A 23,964-nucleotide genomic window follows, 5' to 3' on the forward strand; every position below is an offset into this window, starting at 1 on the left:
AATTGTAGTGGTCCCGCCACCACTAGCAAATTCAACGCCAGGAAAGGATATAAAATGGGGTCTTCCTAGGCTATGTGACTTCATACCACAGTGCTGTCACTCTCTGAGCTATTACAATATTTTAACACTGAAGGAGCTGAATATTATTTAAACAGAGAAAGACTGCAGAAGGCTGCAGCACAGAGGGATTTGAGAATCCTTGTGCATGAATCCCAAAAAGCTAACATACGTTCAACAGGTAATAGGGAAGGCAAATGGAACGTTGGCCTTTATTTCAAAGGGAATAGAGTATAAAAATAGGGAAGTTTTGCCAGAACTGTACAAGGCACTGGTTAGGCCACACCTAGAATACTGTGAACAGTTTTGATTCCCTCATCTAAGGAAAGATACGCTGGCATTGGAGACTGTCCAGAGAAGGTTCACTAGGTTGATCCCGGGTATGGAGGGACTTTCTTATGATGAAAGGTTGAGTAGGTTGGGCCTGTACTCGAGTTTAGAAGAATGAGAAGTGACCTTATTGAAACACAAGATTCTTAGGGGGCTTGACAGAGCAGATGCTGAGAGGTTGTTTCCCCTTGTGGGACAGAGTAGGACCAGAGGGCATAATCTCAGAGTAAGGGGTTGCCCATTTAAAGCAGGTGATAAGGAATTTCTTCTCTTAGAGGGTAGTTAGTCTGTGGAATTCTTTACCGCAGAGGGCTATTGAAGCTGGGTTGTTTGGCAGAGATAGACAGATTTTTAATCAGTAAGGGAATCAAGGGTTATGTGGAAAAGGCAGGAAAGTAGAGTTGAGGATTATCAAATCAGCCATGCTCTAATTGAATGGCGGAGCAGACACAATGGGCCAAATGACCTACTTCTGTTCCTACATCCTATGGTTTTACCATGGGCCAGATCTTTGTACCGTTTGTGCGAAACCCGATCAGATACTTTCCCGACTTCTAAAACACGCACCTGAGTTATGACTGACTTTGCCTAGGATTCTTGTTCATTTTTACACAGGGCTTGAGTTAATGGTGCAGCTTACAAGCCACAATGGAGTGCGAGAGGGGGGAGGCAGGCTGGTTAGAAGGCTTCCAGTTTGGTTTATATATCTCTAAAGCTCAACTATCTCCTGTGCCCCTGCATGTATCCTCCATGCCAGTCACTAAGTATTCACTATGCACCATCCTCAGGAGCCATGCAACAGTAATGTAAATTCTTTTAAATGCAGGTGAAAAATTACACCTGTAACAATCTAGTAAAACTCATTCAAACATTTGTCACTGACTCTGCAAAAAAAAACGTTCGCCTATAAGGAAAAAGTTTAATCCTTAAGTGGCCATTAAGTAGAGTAACCAAACAATCACGTAATCAGAAACCACATCAAAGACAGATTACATAATTGCAACTTCTTAAAACTGCCCCATCATTGCCCTGAGCAGCTGTGTCACTGGAACACCTGAACTGATTTTGGAACTCTGTCAAACATTCATAATTTCCACAGCAGTCAAAACATTAGCTTGCAGCTACAAGACCATGAGCTGAAAGAATAAATAGTGTTACATTTCCATTTCAAAGCATATTACCTGTCGGTAAATGGAGGGGAGCAGGTGGTTAGATTTTTTTTTTTAACTTTCAACAGCAGGGCAATTTTTTTTTTCTAAAGTCAGACCACCACCTCCATTGGGAGGCAAAAGTCCAGCCCCATAACTGCTTGACTCTGCAAAAATCTTGTGTTAAGCGCATCAAAATTCCTTGTAAAGTTGTGGGTTAACCTAAAATTGATAACTCTGCTTGCTTGGTCTGCAACACATCTACTTCAGGGTTGTGTATAAACAGGCAGAATGGCCTAGAAACTGTTAACCATGAGTTTTGATTTAAAAATAGCAATAGAAATTTGTTTTTAAATATAATCCATATTCTGTAATGGCTTCAATTTTTGCACAATCTCTTGTGTGTTTTTTAAATGAAGTTAGCACTTATATCCATGATACGCATTTGTTGACAGAAATTAGATACATCCTTAAATAGAAATATTGCAATTTTCTGTTTACCACAATTGTAAAACTCAATTTATGCAATCTCTGTCCATCTGTCCAAAAGTAGTTCAGTTTTATCTTTTTCTCTCTTTGAAATCCAGGATTAACAAACCAAAAACTGAGAGTTCTGGAGAGTATCACTGTGTCTTCATGTTTGAAAATTCTCCTTCAGTCAATGCCTCCATTGAAGTCAAAGGTAAGCACTGTCATCTCCTTGTAGGGAACTCTAAATGTTCTCCCGTTACCCCGGCGCTGAATAACTCTCACTGGCTTCTGGTCCACCAAGTCTCAATTTTATATTCTTGCCCTCATTTTCAAATATCTTGATAGCCTTACACCTCCTCCAGCCATATAACTCTTGGATAATTCAACATTCCTCTAATTCTGACTAAGGCCTTGCACCAAGAAGTGGCAATGATTCATGTTTAATATTTAATCATCCTGGCAACATATCCTATCACTGTTTTTGCTGTCACAATAAATCCATAGCATTGGTCATAGATCTTCAATGATTCATGCACTCTAAAGCCTAGATCCTTCTCCTGCTCAGTAGCCTTGGGGGAGGTGGTGGTGTAGTGGTAATGTCACTGGGCTAGTAATCCAAAGGCCCAGGCTAAAGCTCTGAGGACACAGGTTTAAATCCCACCACAGCAGCTGGTGGAATTTCAATTCAATTATAAATCAGGAGTTAAAAGCTGGTGACCATGAAACCATTGTTGTGTTTTTACTGGTTCAGTAATATCCTTTAGGGAAGGAAATTTACTGACCTCTTATTGTCTGGCCTATGTGTGACTCAATGTGGTTGACTCTGAAATGGCCTAATAAGCTACTCAGTTGTATCAACCCATCACATACAGAAACACCTGACCTACCTACCTAATCCCATTTACCAGCACTTGGCCCATAGCCTTGAATGTTATGACATGCCAAGTGCTCATCCAGGTACTTTTTAAAGGATGTGAGGCAACCCGCCTCCACCACCCTCCCAGGCAGCGCATTCCAGACCGTCACCGCCTTCTGGGTAAAAAAGGTTTTCCTCACATCCCCCCTAAACCTCACCTTAAACTTGTGTCAAAAATTTGAATTTGTGTCCTCAAAAAAGAACGGAATAAAAACCGAAAATGCTGGAAAAACTCAAGCCTGGCAGTATCTGTGGAGAGATAAAGAGAGTTAACGTTTTGAGTCCATTCCTCTTCATCTGGAGTCTTGAGCTAAAATTGGGAGAGCCCACAGGCTAGTCAGGCAACCGCCTGACATAGCCATCCTCATGGAATTGGATCTTATGGCATCCCAGACATAACCACCACCATACTGTACTACTTGTCTACTGCATTCGTTGCTCCCAATGCGGTTTTCTCTACATTGGAGAGACCTAACACAGACTGTGTGACTGCTTTGCAGAACACCTTTGGTATGTCTGCAAGCATGACCCAGACCTCCCTGTCGCTTGCCATTTCAACACTCCACCCTGCTCTCATGCCCACATATCCGTCCTTGGCCTGCTGCATTGTTCCAGTGAAGCTCAACGCAAACTGGAGGAACAGCACCTCATCTTCCAACTAGGCACTTTACAGCCTTCCGGACTGAATATTGAGTTCAACAATTTTAGATCATGAACTCACTCCTCCGTACCCGCCCCCTTTCCGATCCCCCCCCTTTTTTTCCAATAATTTATATAGATTTTTCTTTTCCCACCTATTTCCATTATTTTTAAATGTATTTCTATCCATTGTTTTATCTCTACCTTTTAGCCTATTTCGATCCCTTCCATTCACCCCACCTCCATTAGGGCTATCTGTACCTTGCTTGTCCTGCTTTCTACCCTTAATTAGCACATTCCTTAAATAATATCACCACCTTCAACACCTCTTTGTCCTTTTGTCTATGACATCGTTTGGCTATCTCCACCTATCACTGGCCCTCTATCCAGCTCTACCTGTCCCAACCCTCCTTAAACCAGCTTATATTTCACCTCTTTTCTATTTTTACTTAGTTCTGTTGAAGAGTCATACGGACTCGAAACATTAACTGTGTTCCTCTCCACAAATGCTGCCAGACCTGCTGAGTTTTTTCAGGTATTTTTATTTTTGTTTTGGATTTCCAGCACCCTCAGTTTTTTGCTTGTATAACCACCGCCATCCCTGGATATGTCCTGTCCCACTGACTGGACAGGCCCACCAGAGGTGGCCGCATTGTGGTATACAATCGGGAGTGAGTTGCCCTGGTAGTCTTCAACATTGACTCCAGATGCTGTGAAGTCCCATGGCAGCAGGTCAAACATGGGCAAGGAAACCTCCTGCTGATTATCACCTATCTCTCCTCCTCACCCCACCCCCCTTCACCCCTCAGCTGATGAATCGATACTTCGCCATCAAAAACATAAAATGCTGGAAAAACTCAGCAGGTCTGACAGCATCTGTGGAGAGAAAGACAGAGATAACATTTCACTCTGCTCTGAAGAAGAGTCATATGGACTCGAAACGTTAAATCTGTCTTTCTCTCCACAGATGCTGTCAGTCCTATTGAGTTTTTCCAGCATTTTTTGTTTTTGTTTCAGATTTCTAGCAGCTGCAGTATTTTGATTTTACCATACTTCTCCATGTTGAACATCACTTGGAAGAAGCACTGAGGCTGGCACAAAAGGACACAGAATGTAGAATTTACTCTGGGTTGGGGACTTCAATGTCTATCACCAAGAGTGCCTCAGTAGCACCACTACTGACCAAGCTGGCAAAGTCCTAAAGGACATATCTGCTATACTAAGTCTGAGGCAGGTGGCGAGGGAGCGAACAAGAGGGAAAAACCTACTTCATCTTGTTCTCACCAATCTACCTGTTGGCAGATGCATCTGTCCATCTGCACAATCCTTGTGGAGGTGAAGTCCCGTCTTCACATTGACGATACTCCATGTTGTTAGATTTCAAACCGACCTAGCAACTGGATCTAGATCTAGAACTCAGTATCAAAACTGGGCATCCATGAGGTGCTGTAGGCCATCAGCAGCACCAAAATTGCATTCAAGCACAATCTATAACCTCATGGGCCTGACTCTACCTGCCCCATCACCATTCCATCAAGCCATGGGATCAACCCTGGTTCAATTAAGAGTGATGGAGTGCTTGCCAGGGGGCAGCACCAGGCATACCTAAAAGTGAGATGGCAACCTGGTGAAGCTACAACACAGGGCTACATGTGTGCCACACAGTGTAAGCAACATGCGATAAACAGAGCTAAGTGATCTCACACCCAGTGGATCAGATCTAAGCTCTGCAGTCCTGCCACATCCAGTTGTGAATTGTAGTGGACAATTAAACAACTTTCCAGAGGAGGAGGCTCCACAAAGTTTCCCGTCCTCAGCTGATGGGGGTGCCCAGCATATTAGTGCAAAAGATAAGGTTGAATGTCATGGCATAGCGGATGGTAAATGCCGGGCTGCTCAAATCCCAGAGGGAAACTTGACACAGCTGCTGCAACTGTTTGCAATTTGTATTTTATTTTGAGATGCATGCCTTGAATTCAGTAGTAATAAGTCCACCGAGGCTTAGAGGTTTTTTACAAAACTAAATTAAACATTTGTTAATAGAAGATAAGTTTTTAAACACATATCCGCGGTCTACAAATTACTACTATATCCTAACTCCCCTATACTACTATATCCTAACTTAATCTGACTCCCAATTGCACCTCCATTAAGGCAACAGCAAAATAAATTTCAACAGACCCAGGCAAAGGACACAATACCCTGCACAGTACTATTCACAGTGAGTTTTTTTAGCTTCGGTTCCTTTAGACAGCAACTTGATGCATATAGACTGGAGGCTTTTCATATTTGTGTTAGATCTTAGGAATCCTTCTCCCTTACGCACGAACTCATCTCCTTTACACATGTTTCTCCCTTTTTAATGTAAATTCCATTTTTCCAATATGTTCCAATTTGCAACTTTACTTTTTCCATCATAGAAATCTTTCACTGTACTCATATTATCAGTAACCTTTGGGAAAAGTAAACACACTGTTTAGCTAGGTGTAACACCTTACCATCCCCGAGATTCAAACTAACCTGATTTATCCAAAAATGCTCCTCATGCCTCGCATTCTAAAACTTCAGCCATGTTTATGTATTTAGCATTTCAAACCTAGCTTCCCTTTTGATACTCAAAAGTTTTAGACCAGCTGCCTCCAATTCAATTAAATCCCACACACACACATATCCACACAAAGAAACTGATCCAAACCCCACTATTAACCTACCTTTACAATAAATCACAATACTATAATGAAAATTATTATATTTTCATGTCACTGAAGCATTTGCACCCATCTTCAGCCAGAAGTGTCAGTAGATGGTATCCAGTATCACAGATGCCAGCCTTCAATTCCATTTACTCCATGTGATATATGAAGAAACAGCTGAAGGTACTGGATATTGCAAAGGCTATGGCCCTGATAACATTCCAACAATAGTACTGAAGACTTGTTCTCCAGAACTAGCCGTGCCCTTAGCCAAGCTGTCCCAGTACAGCTACAAAACTGGCATCTCCCCAGCAATAAGGAAAACTGCCTACATATGTCCTGTTAGCAAAAAGTAGGAAAATCCAACCCTGCCAATTACTGCCCCGTCTGTCATCTTTTGATCATCTGCAAAGTGATAGAAGGTGCTGTCGGCAGTGCTATCAAGTGGCACTTACTCAGCAATAACCTGCTCACAGACACTCAGTTTGAGTTCTGCCAGCTCCTGACCTCATTACATCCTTGGTTCAAACATGTACAAATGAGCTGAACTCAAGAGGTGAGGCGCGAGTGACTGCCCTTGACATCAAGGCAGCATTTGATTGAGTGTGCCATCAAGGGAGCTCTAGTAGAACTAGTCAATGGGAACCAGAGGGAAACCTCTTCACTGTTTGGAATCATACTTGGCACAAAGGACAGTGGTTGTGGTTGTTGGAGGTCAAGCATCTCAGTTCCAGGCTATCACTGCAGGAGTTCCTCAGGGTAGTGCCCTAGGCCCAACTATCTTAGCTGCTTCATCACTGACCTTCCCTGCAATATAAGGTCCGAAGTGGGGATGGTTGCTGATGATTGCACAACATTCAATACCATTTGCGACTCTTTAGATACTGAAGCATTCTGTGCCCATATGGTGCAATACCTGGACAACATTCAGGTTTGGGCTGATGTATGTAACTTGCCACTTAAATGCCAGGCAATGACCATCTCCCATTGGAGAGAATCTAACCATCTCCCCCTGAGACTCAATGGCATTACCATCACTGAGTCCTCCGCTATCAACATCCTGGAGGTTACCATTGACCAGAAACTGAACTGGACCAGCCACCTACAAGAGCAGGTCAGAGGTTGGGAATTCTGCAGCAAGTATCTCGCCACCTGGCTCCCAAAAGCCTGCCCACCATCCACAAGTCAGGAATGTGATGGAATACTCTCCACTTGCCTGGATGAGTGCAGTTACAACAGCATTCAAGAAGCTTGACACCGTCCAGGACAAAGCAGCCCACTTGATCGGCACCCCATCCACCAACTTCAACATTCACTCCCTCCACTGACAAAAGTGGCAGCGGTATGTACCATCTACAAGATGGACTGCAACAACTCATCAAGACTCCATCAACAGCACCTTCCAAATCCACAATCTCTACCACCAAGAAGGGCAAGAGCAGTAGAGGCATGGGAGCACGACCACCTGCAAAGTCTCCTCTAAGCCACACATCATTCTGACTTGGTGCAACATTCTTGTTCCTTCACTGTCACTGTGTCAAAATCCTGGAACTCCCTCCCTAACACCACATGCACTGGAGCAGTTCAGCAACACAGCTGACCACCACCACCATCTTCTCAATGACATTTAGGGATGGGCAATAAATGCTGCCCTAACCTGTGACACTCGCATCCCATGAAAGATGTAAAAAAAACAACCCTACACAATCGACACAAGACTCAGGTCCATCATACTACATCTGTCTACATTAAGATAGAAGATTCATTTCCACCATTTATGCCTTTCTTTTGGATTTTCCATACATATGGGACCCAATGGAAATTTGACGCATGACTAAAGCTTAACTGACCCCACACTTGTTTTTCATTGGTTTGGAGGGAAAACTTAAGCTTACTTGCAAAATTGAAGTCAGTGTTAAGCAAGAACTATTTCAAAAATATTTCGAGGATTTTTTTTCAAGGTTAGCTCCCTTACTGAAATCATGATTTACAGCGATTTTTGGTAACTGGTTCTGTGTTACAAACATTTATAGCTAGCAAGTTTTCATCAAGTAGTGCAGGTTGAGGGGCTAATACCTTTACATTGCCTGGTCAGTCATTTGAATACTGCAGTGTAGAAATGGGCTCACATTTGGGTGTTACTGTGGATTTTGCTTCAGCTATTTTTATTTGTGTGTGCAGGAGCAGAGGAGATAGGTAATTAATAGAAAGCAAGCTCTTGATCACAATCAGAGTTTGTATAACTGCTTTATAATACATTGTATCTGCAAAGTGAGCTGGGTTTCTTTTTCTTCCTAGTTACCAAAGGAAGCTAGATAGGCTCATGTGAGAGAGGAAGGACTAGAAGGATATGTCGATAGGGTTAGATGCAGTAAGGTAGGAGGAGGGTTGTGTGGAGCATAGACACTGACAGACTAGATGGGCTGAATGGCCTGTTTCTGCAAATTGTGTAAATTTAAGTGATGTGTGAGACAATTCTTATTCAAAGGGAGAAGATTATTAGAATATATACATTTTAAAATTGATAAAAACCATTTCTGATTGCCGCTATCATTGAAATCTCTTGACTTCAATGGGTGGTTTAAAAATTGCAGCATTATAGCTTTGAAAGAAACCTCTGCTATTCTTCCTTCATTTGCCCTTCGAGATTTTCCCTTACTGCTTGTAATTGGAAGCCCTTCTATGACAGATGGCAATTGCATGATGATGTTGATGGCTAAGCTGTTGAATCCGGTTTCTGCTATGCAGGATGAGGAACGCTTTCATGTCTCATGCCGTTTTAATCCTCCGATGCTGCTTTAAGTAATTCACTCCAATGTCAAACTGTGAAAGATGTTGCTTTTTTTATTTTTGCCTTTAGGCAAAACAAAATTCAAAACAAAAATAATTACTGCTGCATCAATCATTTAAAAGCTGTATTAAAGGCTCACAAGGGCTGCATCTGGCCTGCAGATTCTATAATGATTACCCCTGTACCGGAGGATAGGAGACATATTTTTTTGCTCCCTCCTATCATTCAAAATCACTGTTGGGTTAAGAAAATCATGATTGGTGCAGGTGCTATATGTAAGTGGGGCCAATGTATATATGAACAGGGCATGTTCAGTTTATTTTTACTTTTAAAATCTCATGAGTATAGCTTCTTTGTATTTTAGTTAAATAAGCAGTCTTCCATCAAATGGATGGATTCTGAATTTAGTGCAATCAAGAATATTTTCTTATGGTTTAAGTGTAACGCCCCTATTTTCTTTCTGGCTTCCCTGCCAAGATGAATTTTGCTGTTTGTAGTTGAATATCTAGAAATTATAATATCACTTTTAAAAATAACATCTTTCATTTGGAGGCCTTAGTGAAATGTTAGTTGGTAATTGCTTCTTAACCTAATTGTATCCTCTTCCTCTGTGAGTGTAGTAGCCCTCAAAACTTGACTCAACGTAACCATTTAGTAACTGCTTAAGGTTCTGCAGCCTAATCATTATAGTACCAGTAATCCAGAGATTCAGAAATCCCATCACAGCTGGTTGTGAAATTGAATTCAGTGAATGTTAGCTAGCACCAAGGGGAAAAAATAACTATGAAAGTTACTGGTTTGTCATGAAAAGCCCACTGGTTTACCAATGTCCTTCAGGGACAGGAACCTGTCAACTGTGCCACCTGCTTACACAGGACTCCAGTCCCACATGATGGAGTTAACTCTTATGAATTGGCATTAAGTTCCAGCGTTGCACACATCCCAAGAACAAAATATTTTTTAAAAACTTGATGCAGAAATGTACTTGTCTCCACCATTTGAATGTTGCAGTAGGTTAGTGAGCCAGTGACAGGGGAGTCATCAATTTAAAATTGCTACTAGGATGTTGGTAGAAACTTCTTGATTCATGGTTGTTGGATCATGGACTGCTTTGACACAGGAAGTGATTTGAGACAGAGATCATTGCATCTTAAATATACTTGAGGGAGAGACAGATGTAGGGCTCTGGGAAAAGATGGAACCCTGGGATTTATTTTATATTAATCCAGCAAAGGCTCAAATGGATTTTTTTGTGATAATTCTGCATTTTTTCCTGGCTTCTCTGGAACAAACTGTCCATTCGCTTTCCCCTACTGCCCCACCTTGTCTCTGGGATACCTATCCCCTGCATTGCCACCACGAAACAAGGTGCTGTTGCTTAAATGGTGCATATACTGACAAAAAGGGGAAAAATCCATAGAGACTCTTGAGCTAAGATAGATGAGTAGCATTTGCCTTTAGTAATTAGGAACCTTCTGTATGTTGGTGCTAATAATAACCAATTCATTTGATGAAATGTTGCAGTGAGGAACCTCAGTTTAAGATAAGCAAACATTAGTTGAAATACTGACGGTAGTTTGTCAAAAACAAAAGGCACTATTCTGTCATTATCTAGTAGAATAGTGTGCAGCTTTGGTTCTTTCTTAGGGTGAGTAACATCGAGGCTGTGGAAAAGTGCTCACCACACCCCCCTCCCCACTTTGAATTGACCTAAGGGGGTCGATTTCTCTTTCTTGCTCTCTCTCCACACCCTGTTTGTCTTTTCCAAAAGACATTGTGAGGAGGAGCAATGGGGTTCATGATGTTCAGTTGTACAATGATGTGGAACAGATTGGAAGCATCAGTTGATCTTCATCTGTTATGTCATTTTCATGTGCATGCAGTACATTGAAAGGCAACTTAACTAGAACGTTACATAAGTAGACCATGAAACATTAGAAAGACACGCCATAAAGTTTTAGGCTTACAATGGTATAGTTACATTATAGCACTAGACTGCAAAAGAAGCAAAGGCGTATATCCATTCTAACAATGAAGAATAACTGCTGAAATGGCCAAGGATTTCACAGTTGATTAAAAAGCTGCCATCACTGGAACAGAAGGCTTGATGAGAAATCAGTAGTTTGAAGAGTGAAGGCTGCTGCTGGGGTGCAAGGCTGATGATGCGCCAAATATAGGATGGGTTAAAGGCATGAACAGATTTTAAACCAAATTGGAAAATGTTGGGATGCGAGGAGCTTGAAAAGGACTGGGCAAGCGTGATGTGGAACTTAATTCTAAAGGAATTCTTTAAGGGATTTGAGAGGGTACATGTAAAGAAGATACTTGCAAATACTGGGGCATCTAAAACTAAGGGCCTTAAATGAGAGTCATTCGTAAATTCAATAAGGTATTCCCTCACCAGAGTGTGGAACATGCTACCACATATGGTACTTGTGGCTAATAACATAGATGTATTTAAAGGGAAACTAGATAAACATGAGAGAGAAGGAAATGGAAGGGTATACTGACTGGGTTAGATAAAGTAGGATGACAGGAAGTATGTGGAGCATAAACACTGACATGAAGCAGTCAAGCCAAACGGCCAATTTCTATGCTGTGCATTCACTATTTATGCAAAGGAAGATAAGGACCACAGCATTTTGATGAGCTGATACAGAGAAAGCTTTTCGGACATTGGAGAAGTCAATTCTTCAGGTAACGAAAGTGTGAACTATGGCACCAGAAGGGGAAAATAGGGACTGAGACTCCTGTCTGTCTCCAACCTTGATCTAAAGTTGGGTTGAGACACATTGAAAAATATGTTGTTCTCAGTGCTAATTAAAGTATAGTGTCAGAGGTTACAGCATGGAAAGAGGCCCTGTGGCCCATCGTGTCTGCGCTGGTCATCAAGCCCTATCTACCCTAATCCCACTTGGTCCGTAGCCTTGTATGCTATGGCGTTTCAAATGTTCATCTAAATACTTATTAAATGTTGCGAGGGTTCCTACCTCTACCACCCTTTCAGGAAGTGAGTTCCAGATACCCCCCACCCTTTGGGTGAAAAACATTTTCCTCAAATCCCCTCTAAAATGCATGGTTATGCATGTTATATATGGTTATATGTAATGTATGGTTACAATGTTAACACGTCCTTGGAAACGAGGTTATATGAGAGTGCTTGCTCTGCACACTTCTAGACTGTGCAATAGTTCACATCACTGTGTCTTTAATCCTGGATGATAGAGACTTTTGGACTAAATAAGTACCAGCGAATTCTCCTTCAACCTGGCAGGAAATCTGAACGCCATGGGTTAAACAGAGGTTTGTATTTTCCATTTATAATCTTGCAATTGTAAGTTCTCCCAAGAAACCAACAGGGCTATATTTACTTTTTCTGTGCCATTTGGCTATAAATAAATCCAAGTAGTTTTAGCATATATGGTCTATTGATATCTTTTTCTGGGGGGGATGGGAGAATGTTAAACAAACCAAAATTAGATGTGGGTAACGTTTGATCCTGAGCACAAGAGAGCCGAACCATGACAGTGGGATTAGTTATTGGCTTTAAAATAAAGTGCACTCATGTTATTTAGTGAATTGCTTGGTCAGGGGAGGGATTAAAAATAAATTATCTGGTAATTTAATTTAAGCAATTTAAATAAAACAGCATTGTATTAACTTTAATTTGAATTACAGAACTGAAATTAGTGGCAGTATACTGTTCAGATCCATGTTGGAAATGGAAGATGCTCAGTTATTGAGTAGAAATTTTTTTCTTTTAAAAATAAAAATCTGCACTGGTGGGTAGGAGGGAGCACCACAACAGGAGGTAAACTGTTAGATAAGCCAAGAAATAAAGGTACAAAATACCTAAGATAGAGATGTAAACTGACTGGTGTCAAACTGGCAGGTTGCTTTGCTCAGTTTGCCAATAATGGAAAATAACTTGACTCTAGCTATTTACTGAGTGAAATATTCCAAACTGGATTCAGGCATTTCTATCTCTTCCTGGCTTAGTTCGTTGTTTTGCACAACACATGATACTGAATGAGCCTGACTGTCAAACAGAAAACAAAATCACATTTCCATTTGAGTTTTTTTAGCCACTTAAAAGAACAGCTAAAATGTGTATTTAATCTACAGTGTGACAAGATTGTAAACTGATTTTATGCCTTTTGGGGGGGCTGGGAGGAAGCTAAGAAATTCCACCATCAGTTCGCGCTCTAAGTGCTGATAAACCGTTAATGTGCTTTACTCGGAGTAATCTGCCTTTGGCTTTAATGCCACCTTCTTCCGGTATAGGTGTGTTAATTAGCTGGGGTTTCTGTTCTAGCACTTCCTGAAATCATTGGTCACAAGAGGAGTGAGAATAAGAATGAGGGACAAACTGCTCTCATGTACTGCAAGTCTGTAGGATACCCACATCCTGTTTGGACCTGGCGCAAGAAGGTGAACGATGAATTTGTGGTGAGTTCACTGTGCTGAAATTCAGTAGTATCATGGGAGTGTTTACTCTTCTGTTTCTGTTACTTGAATTCAAATCCTTCACTGGATAATGATGGTATGATTTGATCAGGTGTGGTTAGGGGGAGATGGTGGCGTAGTGGTAATGTCACTGGATTAGTAATTCAGGGACAGGCTAATGCTATGAACGTACGAACATACGAACAAGGAGCAGGATTAGGCTATTCAGCCCCTCGAGCCTGCTCCGCCATTTACTAAGATCATGGCTGACCTGAGAGTAACCTGAAATCTGCACCCCACTTACTGCTGATGACCTTCACCCCCTTGCTTACCAAGAACCTATCTACCTCTGCCTTAAAAATATTCAAAGAATATGGGGACATGGGTTCAAGTCCCACCACAGCGGCTAGTGGAATTTAATTTCATCAATAAATCATAAATTTGGAATTGAAAGCTACTTGTGTGGGAGAAACCGGTAGCTATAATCTGTGTACAACTTAACTAAGGACAGAAGCAGTATCCTGGGTTTAGCAAGGTGGCTTGGAAAAGGTCTTCATTTGTGTGTTTCATTACTTAACATTATCAGAGATGGTGAGGTCCACAATAAAGCTATGGAGTGTGTAACTGATAATGGTCAAATGATTGGCATGGTTTTAGTAGTAAATCAGCAGAGAACAGGCTTGTCCAACCTTATCACTTCGGGGGGTGGGGGGCACATTTTTTTTTCTCAAGGCCAGTAAGCAAATTTAAGAAAGATAAATTTTGGCATAAAATTAAACATGAATTTCAAAAAAAGAATTGAGGTGTGAAGAAAAGAAACAATTTGCTGAGCAAAAATAAAGCCATGTCAAAGCAATGAATTGATAACTAAAAAGTGGAATTAATAAAGATCACCATTATTGTGAGAAGGACAGAGTCTATTTGGCTTGCTCGTTCCCAGTCTCTTGATGATCGCTCCCTCACCCAGTCTGTAACTGGATGTGATTTGGTGTGAGAGGGTGATTGGGAATCTTGAGACTGCGAGTGAGCCAGAGAGAGAGACACACTCCCACACTCATTCGCTCTTTCTCACCTTCTGCTCTCACTCAGTCAATCGCTCACTCACTCTCTCCCACATTCACTCATTCTCTCTCTCTCTCTCTCTCCCACCTTTATTCTCACATTCGCTCTCCCGCACTGCTTTCCCTCCTAAGCTCCGGACAGTGAGCTTCTTCACACTTACCATGAGCCCACCCGCCCGCATCATTGCATCCAGCCTTTTCTGGCCCAGCAGCCAGCCGCCGCCCCCACGTGAGCAACTGTGGGAGAGAAATGGCCTGTGATTGGAGGAGCAGAATCTTTCACTTCTCTTAGGGCATTTTGAAAATTATCTCTGTGGGGGCCACATTGGGAGGCTTTGTGGGCCTTGCATTGGACAAGACTGGCGTAGAACCATTTATGTGGGCTTGTAGGCTTGTATAAACCAATGGGAAAGTCAAGAGGGATAGTGGTCTTCCCTGTTTTTGGGAGAGTCATGGAGTCATTATGGCACGGAAGGGAGCCATTTGGCCCAATGAGTCCATAGACCTGGGCACTGGTCAGAAATGGCATACCCAAGGTGCACTCAGCCAGATATGATCTAAACCTATCTGTCCTTAGTTAAGTTGTACACAGATAATGGCTACCAGTTTCTCCCACACAAGTTGCTTTCAATTACAGATTTATGATTTATTTATCAAATTAAATTCCACTAGCCGCTGTGGTGGGATTTGAACCCGTGTCCATATTCTTTGAATATTTTTAAGGCAGAGGTGGATAGATTCTCGGTAAGCAAGGGCGTGGTGATAGGTTATCGGCAGTAGGTGAGGTACAGATTTCAGATTACGATCAGGTCAGCCATGATCCTATTAAATGGCGAAGCAGGCTCAAGGGGCTGAATGGCCTGCTCCTCCTTGTTCGTATCTTTGTGTACAGTCACATGCTGTCTGGTGCAGGCCCACCCTTGGTAGGGCCTATTGCCTAGATAGGGCAAAGGTTGGGCACTCATGGCTCCAGATCTAAAACCAAAATTGTAATTGGCTGTTGGACCTACTGTCTAAACACATGGGCTTTCCTTTGATTTCCTGCTCTTCTCCATTTCAAGTCTTTCAACAAGTTGATTGTGATAAATGTTGATGAGTTTTCCCACCACAGAGTGGCACTAAAGTGGAGTTTGTAAGTCATGCAGGTTGGGATGAAATTTCTTCTTCCATTTACCAGAACAACTAAAAATGCACACCTCCAGGTAGAAAACAGTAAGTTTCCACCAATTTTAATTTCATTTTTCATCCCCAACGGTAGGAACTGAATAATGCTAGTGGTCGCTATTTCATCACAAACAAAGACAACTACACAGAACTGATTATTGAGAACCTGCACATCCAAAATGATCCAGGCGAATACTTGTGCAATGCTTCAAATTACATTGGACACAACTCTTTTATCACTATCCTGCGTGTCCGTAGCCACCTGGCACCTCTGTGGCCCTTCCTAGGGGTTGTGGCAGAAATCTTAGTTCTGGTCATCATCATTGTCGTATATGAGAAGCGAAAGAGACCAGATGAGGTCCCTGATGGTAAGTCTCTTTCTTCAAATAATGTTTTGTTTTATTGCTGCATACTTAACCCATTTGATACTAACATATTAATCTAGTTACTTGTGTTCTAAATACTGATCTTAGCAGTGTATAGTATTAAATGGGTTAATTCGAGGAGAATGAAACATTCATATCCTGTTTGCAAGTTTAAAAGATTATTTGTTTCTATAACATAGTTATTTTTTCAATGCCACAGGGTAACTGTTTCCCCTTTTTATATTTGACCCAAAGTCTATCTGTTTGAATTTGGGTCATTTACTAACCAATAATTTAGATTTTCGAAATGGAACAAAATGGTCACCACTACTTTTCCAAACCTTTTCTCTCAATGCTGATCTATGGTTTTTAAGGGAACTTCTTTGTATTGTCATGATAAATATCTATATATGAATGAATCATCAGTCATATTCCATTGTAAAATATTGCAATCTGGCATACTTTTGAAAATTAAACAGCCTGATCACCGCAGAGTCAATCTCTGCTGGTTTAATGTAAATGATCCAAGTGTTTCAAAGGGCAGTTTTCAAGGATGCTTTGAAGATATGGTCATGCTAGTTGGTACTTGACTTTTTTTTTCCTCTAAATTTAAACTTACTCTTTAAGACGCATTTCATCCTCTGCCTCTCATGCCTTCTCCCTCCTTCTGTTCAATAACGTTCCTGCGAAACGCCTTGGGATGCTTTTCTGTGTTAAAGGCACTGTATAAATGAGTTGTTGCTGTGTCTGACTCACCCGTACCCTTCTGTTGAAACCCTCTTGTTCCCCCCTTTTGTAGGTATAAATGTCTGTGACTGTTACATTGTATTTCAGATGCACACGACGATGAAAGCAAAAATTAAGACTTTCATTGAGGCAAATTCAATTGATTACTACATTTCATGGAGCATTCACATTAGTGGCTATCGTATTAGTTATTGATACTGTAAATCATGATGAGAATATCAAATGATTATAGTTGTACCCTTGAGTGTTGCACCTTTAAATCCAGATTGATTGTTGCATCTGGGTAATGCTGGGTTATTTGACAATATTTGGCAGAAAACAGGCAGCATTACATCTAAATTTCATTGTGTGCTTTATTGGTTATGCTTTTGTTCAGTCATGTGGACAGTTTGAAATGTGACATTTAAGGGAATGTTGTCACTTTGAATCCCTTGCTTTGCTCTTGTCAGCACAGAGCATTGGCCTTATGTCTTTACATCATTTTGGATGCGTCTCCAAGAAGAAATAATCTCAAAAAATAAAGGATGAATAAGGAAAACGATATAAAAGGCTGAAGAGGCCAGCTACAAATGGGCAGTGCAAAGATATATGTGGGAAAAAATTTAAATTGAGACAAATGAATCGAAAGGAAAAGACTGAACTGCTCGTGTAACTGAGAATTGAAGCTGATAAAGTACATATTTTAGTAATGTGCTGTATCTGGAGTGTTTTCTTTCTCTTGTTAGCTGCTTGCTTAAAGCAACCGAACCTAAATTGCATCAAACGTCGATCTCTTGGGAAGCTTGTTAATCCTGTTGAAGCAAATACTATCCATCAGAATTTGGATCCGGCTTTTGTATAAACAAGAGGGTTAATACAAAGGTGTAGAAATCTTGTCTAGGATAATTTTGGAGTACTCTTAATTTTGACTGATTTTGTACGTCTGGATTCAATTGTTCATTTTTTTTTCTGTTGCTTAATGGTTGATGCAGTATAAAGCCACGAATCTTGACAGGATCTTGCTGGTGGTAATGCATAACCTCTTAAATTTTAGAGAAAGATATAGCTGGGCATATTTTGCAGTGTGTTGGGTAAAATTGTTACCATGCATACACTTAATTAGACCAAGGATATGCAACTTGTGTAACCTTAATATTAAGGGTTGGTCATTTTTGTGATTACGGTGAAACTTCTTGTAGCAATAAAAAAAGCTGCAAAAAACAAAGGAATATTAATTGACCTTAAAAAATGAAAGAACCAAGTGTTATACCTCTGTCTTAAGAGCACATGGTTTGGTTTTGACAATTTGTAAGTAGAGGAAATTAGCGGCAGGTTTGGAAAAGGATCGAGCAGCAGAAGTGTTTGTGGTCGGAGAAGACCAGTGGGCTCAAACTGAGAGCTGTATCCAGTCGTAGAAGGTTTTGAATCAAAGGTGGAAATAAAGGCAGTGACTTGGGAATGGATGATGCTTCCTGAAGCAAAATGGTATTGAACTTTACATGCTCCATTTATTAAGATAACTTCTGAATGAGAAATGTTCTAGTCCTCGGACATGTCCACTCTATTATCTTATAGGGATAAAACTATTACTGCTCCTGTGAATCTAAACTGTGGATAGTCCTGAGTTTTGACATTGAAAGTTCAACTGAAGTTGGTTGAATGACCAATGAACTGCTGTACTCTACCTATATTAGAGCCCTTCCAACTTTTTGAAACTGGTGATTTACAGTGAAAGATTTTGCATGTTGTGACCTGAAAATCCAGATTTACTGCATGTGGAAAAGTTTATACACTACAGATGGAACATCTTGTACGAAATCTAATAATGGTAGTCTTGATTCCATTGTGCAGCGTTGTTCAGGAATTCTTAGGTTTCAAACCTGTTTTCTAAACATCAGTTATATGGTGATTTTTTTTTTGCTTTGGAGGTTATGATTGGCTATGAGGTTAAACACTCACTTTCTCCAGTCAGAAAAAGGGTGTAATCCTTCTTTATGCCTACTAGCTTATTTTCTTATTTTGCACGAGTTTGTTTCTAATTTTTCTGTTGATTTGCACTTCTCAGCTATTGAGGACTAGAGTGGATCAGTTGTTAGATTCGAAATGTCTCCTTTGAAGCCTCTGCTTCTTGCAGAAAATGCTTAAACTGTTATTTGGGTCAGAGATCTGATCAACCTTAATACGACAGAACCATTCCCTCCCAGTGAAACTCTGCAAAAAAAATAGGTGCATCATTCAATTGATGGCACAGCAGCATTTTTTTGTTGCAAAGTTACAATGCATCGATCAAAAATTGTTCAAGTATAAATAGCTGGGTCAGCGCTATCAGATCTTGAAATGCAATATTCATGGTGATTAATTTGCCCATTTTAGCTTTGCCAATTTTTCAATAGCTCTGCATGCTATACCTAGAATTTAAATTTCTATTACAGGTGATGATTGTACATGCACAAAATATGTTGCTTTTAATTAGAGGAAATATAATAGAAACATTAACCTGATTTGTGGAGGCAAAAATTAATATTGAACAATTGGTTTAATCTGTTTATACAACAAGCCATTGACACCAGTTTTCTTAGTTGCTATACCTTTGGTTGCTCATTTCTTTTCGAAATTTTCACTAATATAAAATGTGTTAGATATCTAAATGACAATTGGCATTTTCCAGCAGCTCTCTTGATCCATTCAACATGAATTATTTAATGGAATGGCTTGTCAGTATAGGATTTTGAAAGTGACATATCCAAGTTTGGCAGGCCAAGCTGATCAGGATTTTAAAAAATTGTGCATAATTTTTCATTTGCATGATATCCAAGATGGGATGAATCATGAGTCCAGTTTTACATGATCTGCAGGAATTCTTATTTACCCTACATATGTGAACCACACGTTTTCACACATCTCGTTGATGACGTGTATGGCAGAGCTGTGGTGATTGGAAAAATGTTGGCGATGCTATGTTGTTTTTGCCAAGATGTTTAAACAAGTTAAGATTGTGCAAGAGATAACAAAACTATTTCCTCTAGTGGAGTCCAGAACAAGGGGCATAACCTTAAAATTAGAGCTTGGTTCTTTCTGAGGTGGAGACAGAAAGCACTTCGCCACACAAACGATAGTAGAAATCTGGAACCTTCTGTCTCAGGATGTTGCTGACGCTGGGAGGGTCAATTGAAAAATTTAAAACTGAGATCGATTTAAAAAAATTTTTGTCAGACAAGGATATTAAGAATCAAAATCAGTAGGGTAAATGGGATTCAGTTGCAGATCGACCATGATCAAATGGAAGGGTAGCACAAGCTTGAGGGGCTGAATGGCCTGCTCCTGTCCCTACGTTCTAATTTATGGTATAGTCAGGATTTTCTTTGGAAAATGTAAGCTGTCAATCTCATGTCCTTGATTTTTTTTTAAGACTGAATAAGGCAAATTTTCATTGAACGCCTCGGAAACCCCCAGACTTGCTGCTGCCATTTCATGCGGACACTTTTAGATGGCCAATGTTAGCAGTTTTCTGGAGTAAGAAATTTAACTCAAATGGCCTTTAACATGAGTGCAAATTGTTTTCCTTGCCCGTGGAACAAAATTAAGTGTTGAGATCATGAAGGTTTGACATTTTGCTCCCCATCATGCAGACTTGGTGCATTTTAGATTATTACAACAAAAGCAAACCAGGTTGGAGTGTGAATAGCACAATTGAAAGGGTCGGTCAAAGATTATAGAGCATGATATTTAGAAGATTTACTGGTACCGTTATTTTGAATTTATTTTCGTTATATGTATCACGAGTTGGAATATGTTCTGATAGCAATTAATTTTCACTTTTTTCTGAAGTTTGTTTATTTATTTCATTTTTTTCAGCAAAAGTGACACCAACTTTTTCTGTTGCATATAGTAAATCTAGACCAGATTATTTTCCGAAATACGTTCCTTTCCCTCCCAGAATTTTCACAGTAACCCTATCAATATGGTTGTAGCAGAGCTGCATTTAAAGGAAAATGAATTACTATAGAAGTGCCACACATCCTGGTAACTTTTGATTTAACATGTGGAAAAAGTAACATTCCTGCTTATTCAGAAATTCTTGCATGGTGCAGTGTGACCCACCTAGGATAATAAACTTGGAAAAGCCATGTAGTAGATTCATTTCAGACACCAGAAAATAGGATCAATGAAAAGTTATTAAGAAAAAGTGCCTCCCATTATAGCACTTCATTTAACAATTTGAGCAAGAAATGCAATTTGTCAAAGTAATCAAAAGAGAATAGCTTTGAAGAAAAATTATTCCATATCAAAAAGGATCCATTTTTAGCAATATTTAATTTAATCTCATGTAATTGTATATTTTTATGGTAGACTTTTGTAACGTTTAGAATTTGTTTTGGAGGAACATTTTTTTTTCAGTTAATGCTTTAGAACCCATATCACGAAGTGCCTTCTTTTGTCTTGTAGCATAATCCATAAAGCAGTAACTGTGAGGACTGCAGACTCACCATTACCAAGAGCACAGCATATTACGCTGATGCAGCACCTGAATTTAGAATAAGCCCAATTTTCCCACTGACCCAGAAAAGAGAAACTAAAGCCTGCATAAGTATGATTTTTTTAAAGCTATTTGGATAGAGCCTGGATGCTGTCAACCTCAAGCTCAAAAGTGAGGTTGCTTTGCTAACTGCAGTTTGTTAAAACAAGATAAACCTTTTCCAGAGCAACTTCGAGACCGATTCCTTTCAGTCACGCCACTTAGTTATTTCAAGTTAACTAACTGGGGAGGAGCCCAGATTTAATCACACTTAAGATTTTATTTTGGATAATTTTTAAACTTCAAGTTTTCCTCTATTCAAATATAACTTGGTGGTTACCCTGCATACAGAGGTGTTGCCTGATTCACCTTATTAAAGGTACTACATCTTCTTTGGGCTGTAGTGGGATGCAAACCTGAGCAGTAAACCTTCTTTTCACCATTCAATGTAAAACTTTACACAATTGATTATGGTTTTTAAAAATTGCCAGTATTCCATGTTGAGCATTAAAACAAAAAATTGGGAAATCTGTAGAGTACCTTGAATTTTATTTGCAATATTCACAATAAAATTTCATTGAAGTACCTTTATTTTGTTAGAGTTGCTGCAGTGCATCTCAAGCAGTTGAGAGCACATTAATTTAATTGCAGAATTTTTAAATTCAGTGCAACTCTGTAGGATCGTACTTTGAATATCCCTCCAGCATGCTGCTTCGCAACTACAGCTGAATTGTTAGTTCTTGACTCCTTCAAGTCTAGAGTAATAATGCCAGCAATTGAGTTCTGACAAAAGGTCATCGACCCAAAATGTTATTTCTCTCCACAGATGCTGTCTGACCTGCTGAGTATTTCTAGCATTTTTTGTTTTAATTTCCGATTTCCCATCATCCACAGTATTTTGCTTTAGTATAAGAGTAATAATGCTGTAGATAATCAGCAAAAGCAAAATACTGCAAACCTGTAACAAAAACAGCAAATGCTAGGAAATACTCAACAGGTCTGGCAGCAGCTGTGCAGAGAGAAACAGGGTTAACATTTTGGGGTCTGTGGCCTTTTAGAATTCTTTCTGATGAAACATTAACTCTGCTTCTCTCTCCACGGATGTTGCAAGGCCTCCTGAGTATTACCAGCATTTTTCTGTTCTTACTGCAGGTACTCGGGATGGTTTAAAGTTTTTCAAAATCGATTTGAGACACATCAAATCCATAATGATTACTTTTTCCAAAACTGACAACCCATAAATTATTTCCACTTGATGAGCTTCTGTAAATTTTTTTTTTTTGGTTTTTGAGGTGCATTGTTTTTGGAAGTTGAGGGGAAAAGTTTTTTTAAATTTATGGATAGCTTCAAATACACAGCATTATTTAGGGGCTATACCCAATAAGAGTTTATTGAAGAATTTGCACTTTATATATTCTAGTTAGCCAGGACAGGCACACTCAATTAAACCTTTTTTTTTTAACAGATGTTTTTGGTTTTTAAACCTTCAACAAAGTTCAAAGCCACCAAGATCACTAAAAATGGAAGTTGTGGATTTGAAACATACACAACAAATAAGCCTGTGTAGGTATATGTATTGTAGAAAGTAAGGTTAGAAAAATAAACATGCACACCCCTCTTTAAGAGGACCCTCCTTGACAAGATACAGGCTCTATCCAATATTTTAAGTGCTCCAAATTATTTAGTAAGATCATTCAGATGTACAGGCCATTTTCAGTGTCTATTTCTGCAGGGTCAGAAGATCTCCACAAAGACCCCTTCAAACTAACATGCTAGGTTAGAACTATGGTTTATATTGATATTTGTCGGTTATTGTGACTTCTTTTCTTTCCCTCTCAATTGCATCATACCCTAAAACTGGTGGTAAGTGAGAGAATTGCATGTTCGAGTTTGTTTTTCTCAGCTTCAAGTCTGAAGTGCATCAGTTCATGATGTTGAAACTTTTTTCCAAGTCCTCATCCACGTTCGCAACTTTTTTTCGTATCTTCCATTCAGTTTTTCCTGCTGCCCTTTTCTGGATTTGTAGTTCTGTTTTGTTTTTAAAATCTGCGTTTGAGTTTTTGGGTTTAGTCTGTTCTGTTTCTGTACTGGGGATGTTACAGGAGTTGGCCAGAACTCACGGCCAGCAAGCTCAGATTCTCTTTAGGTTTGAACTAGCTGTCCTTTCTGGAGCTATATGACTTAGGATGAGGACCCTTGCCACATCACAATCTGTATCAGGGTTATTGATGGACTCGCATGTCCCATGGCAGATGGTTAATATAAATACTGAACTGGTATCAACAGCAATGATATGGGGGAGCGATCTGGAACCATTCTAGCCAGTGCAGTATTGAACTAAAAAAATTTTCTTTTCTGCATCGAACTTGGCCTTCCCACAGCTTGTAATTCTCATTAGATCCTAGATCCTAATTTTCAGAATTGCCCTATACCCCAAAATGATTTCTTCCTGATGCAGGCATATCTCTGTGGAAGATGCTTCATGCATGCGTGCATGTGTATTTTTTATAGGGATGGGAAGAACGATGACATCTCTGTCTGTGCTCAGAATTGTAACTTGAAAGTTGAGATGTCTGTTGGCTTCCTACTAAATATGACAAGGTTCCTTTATGCAAACAGGTTTTCTGTATGTTAATCTTGC

The 23,964-nt window shown here is 39.9% G+C and overlaps 1 protein-coding gene across 2 annotated transcripts in view; it reads left to right on the forward strand.

Moving 5' to 3' along the window:
- LOC121272124 (neuroplastin-like) overlaps positions 1–23,964 on the forward strand; it is a 66,841-nt gene that overhangs the window by 34,106 nt on the left and 8,771 nt on the right. The window contains exons 3-6 of one of the 2 annotated variants that reach the window (XM_041178603.1): positions 2,123–2,217; positions 12,271–12,348; positions 13,361–13,494; positions 15,811–16,084. In XM_041178603.1, coding sequence (XP_041034537.1) covers positions 2,123–2,217; positions 12,271–12,348; positions 13,361–13,494; positions 15,811–16,084 — 581 coding nt within the window. The remainder of the gene's footprint in view (positions 1–2,122; positions 2,218–12,270; positions 12,349–13,360; positions 13,495–15,810; positions 16,085–23,964) is intronic. The other variant, XM_041178604.1, reaches the window with a different exon arrangement.

Source organism: Carcharodon carcharias, chromosome 32 (assembly GCF_017639515.1).
Source record: "Carcharodon carcharias isolate sCarCar2 chromosome 32, sCarCar2.pri, whole genome shotgun sequence".
Taxonomy (NCBI): Eukaryota; Metazoa; Chordata; class Chondrichthyes; order Lamniformes; family Lamnidae; genus Carcharodon; species Carcharodon carcharias.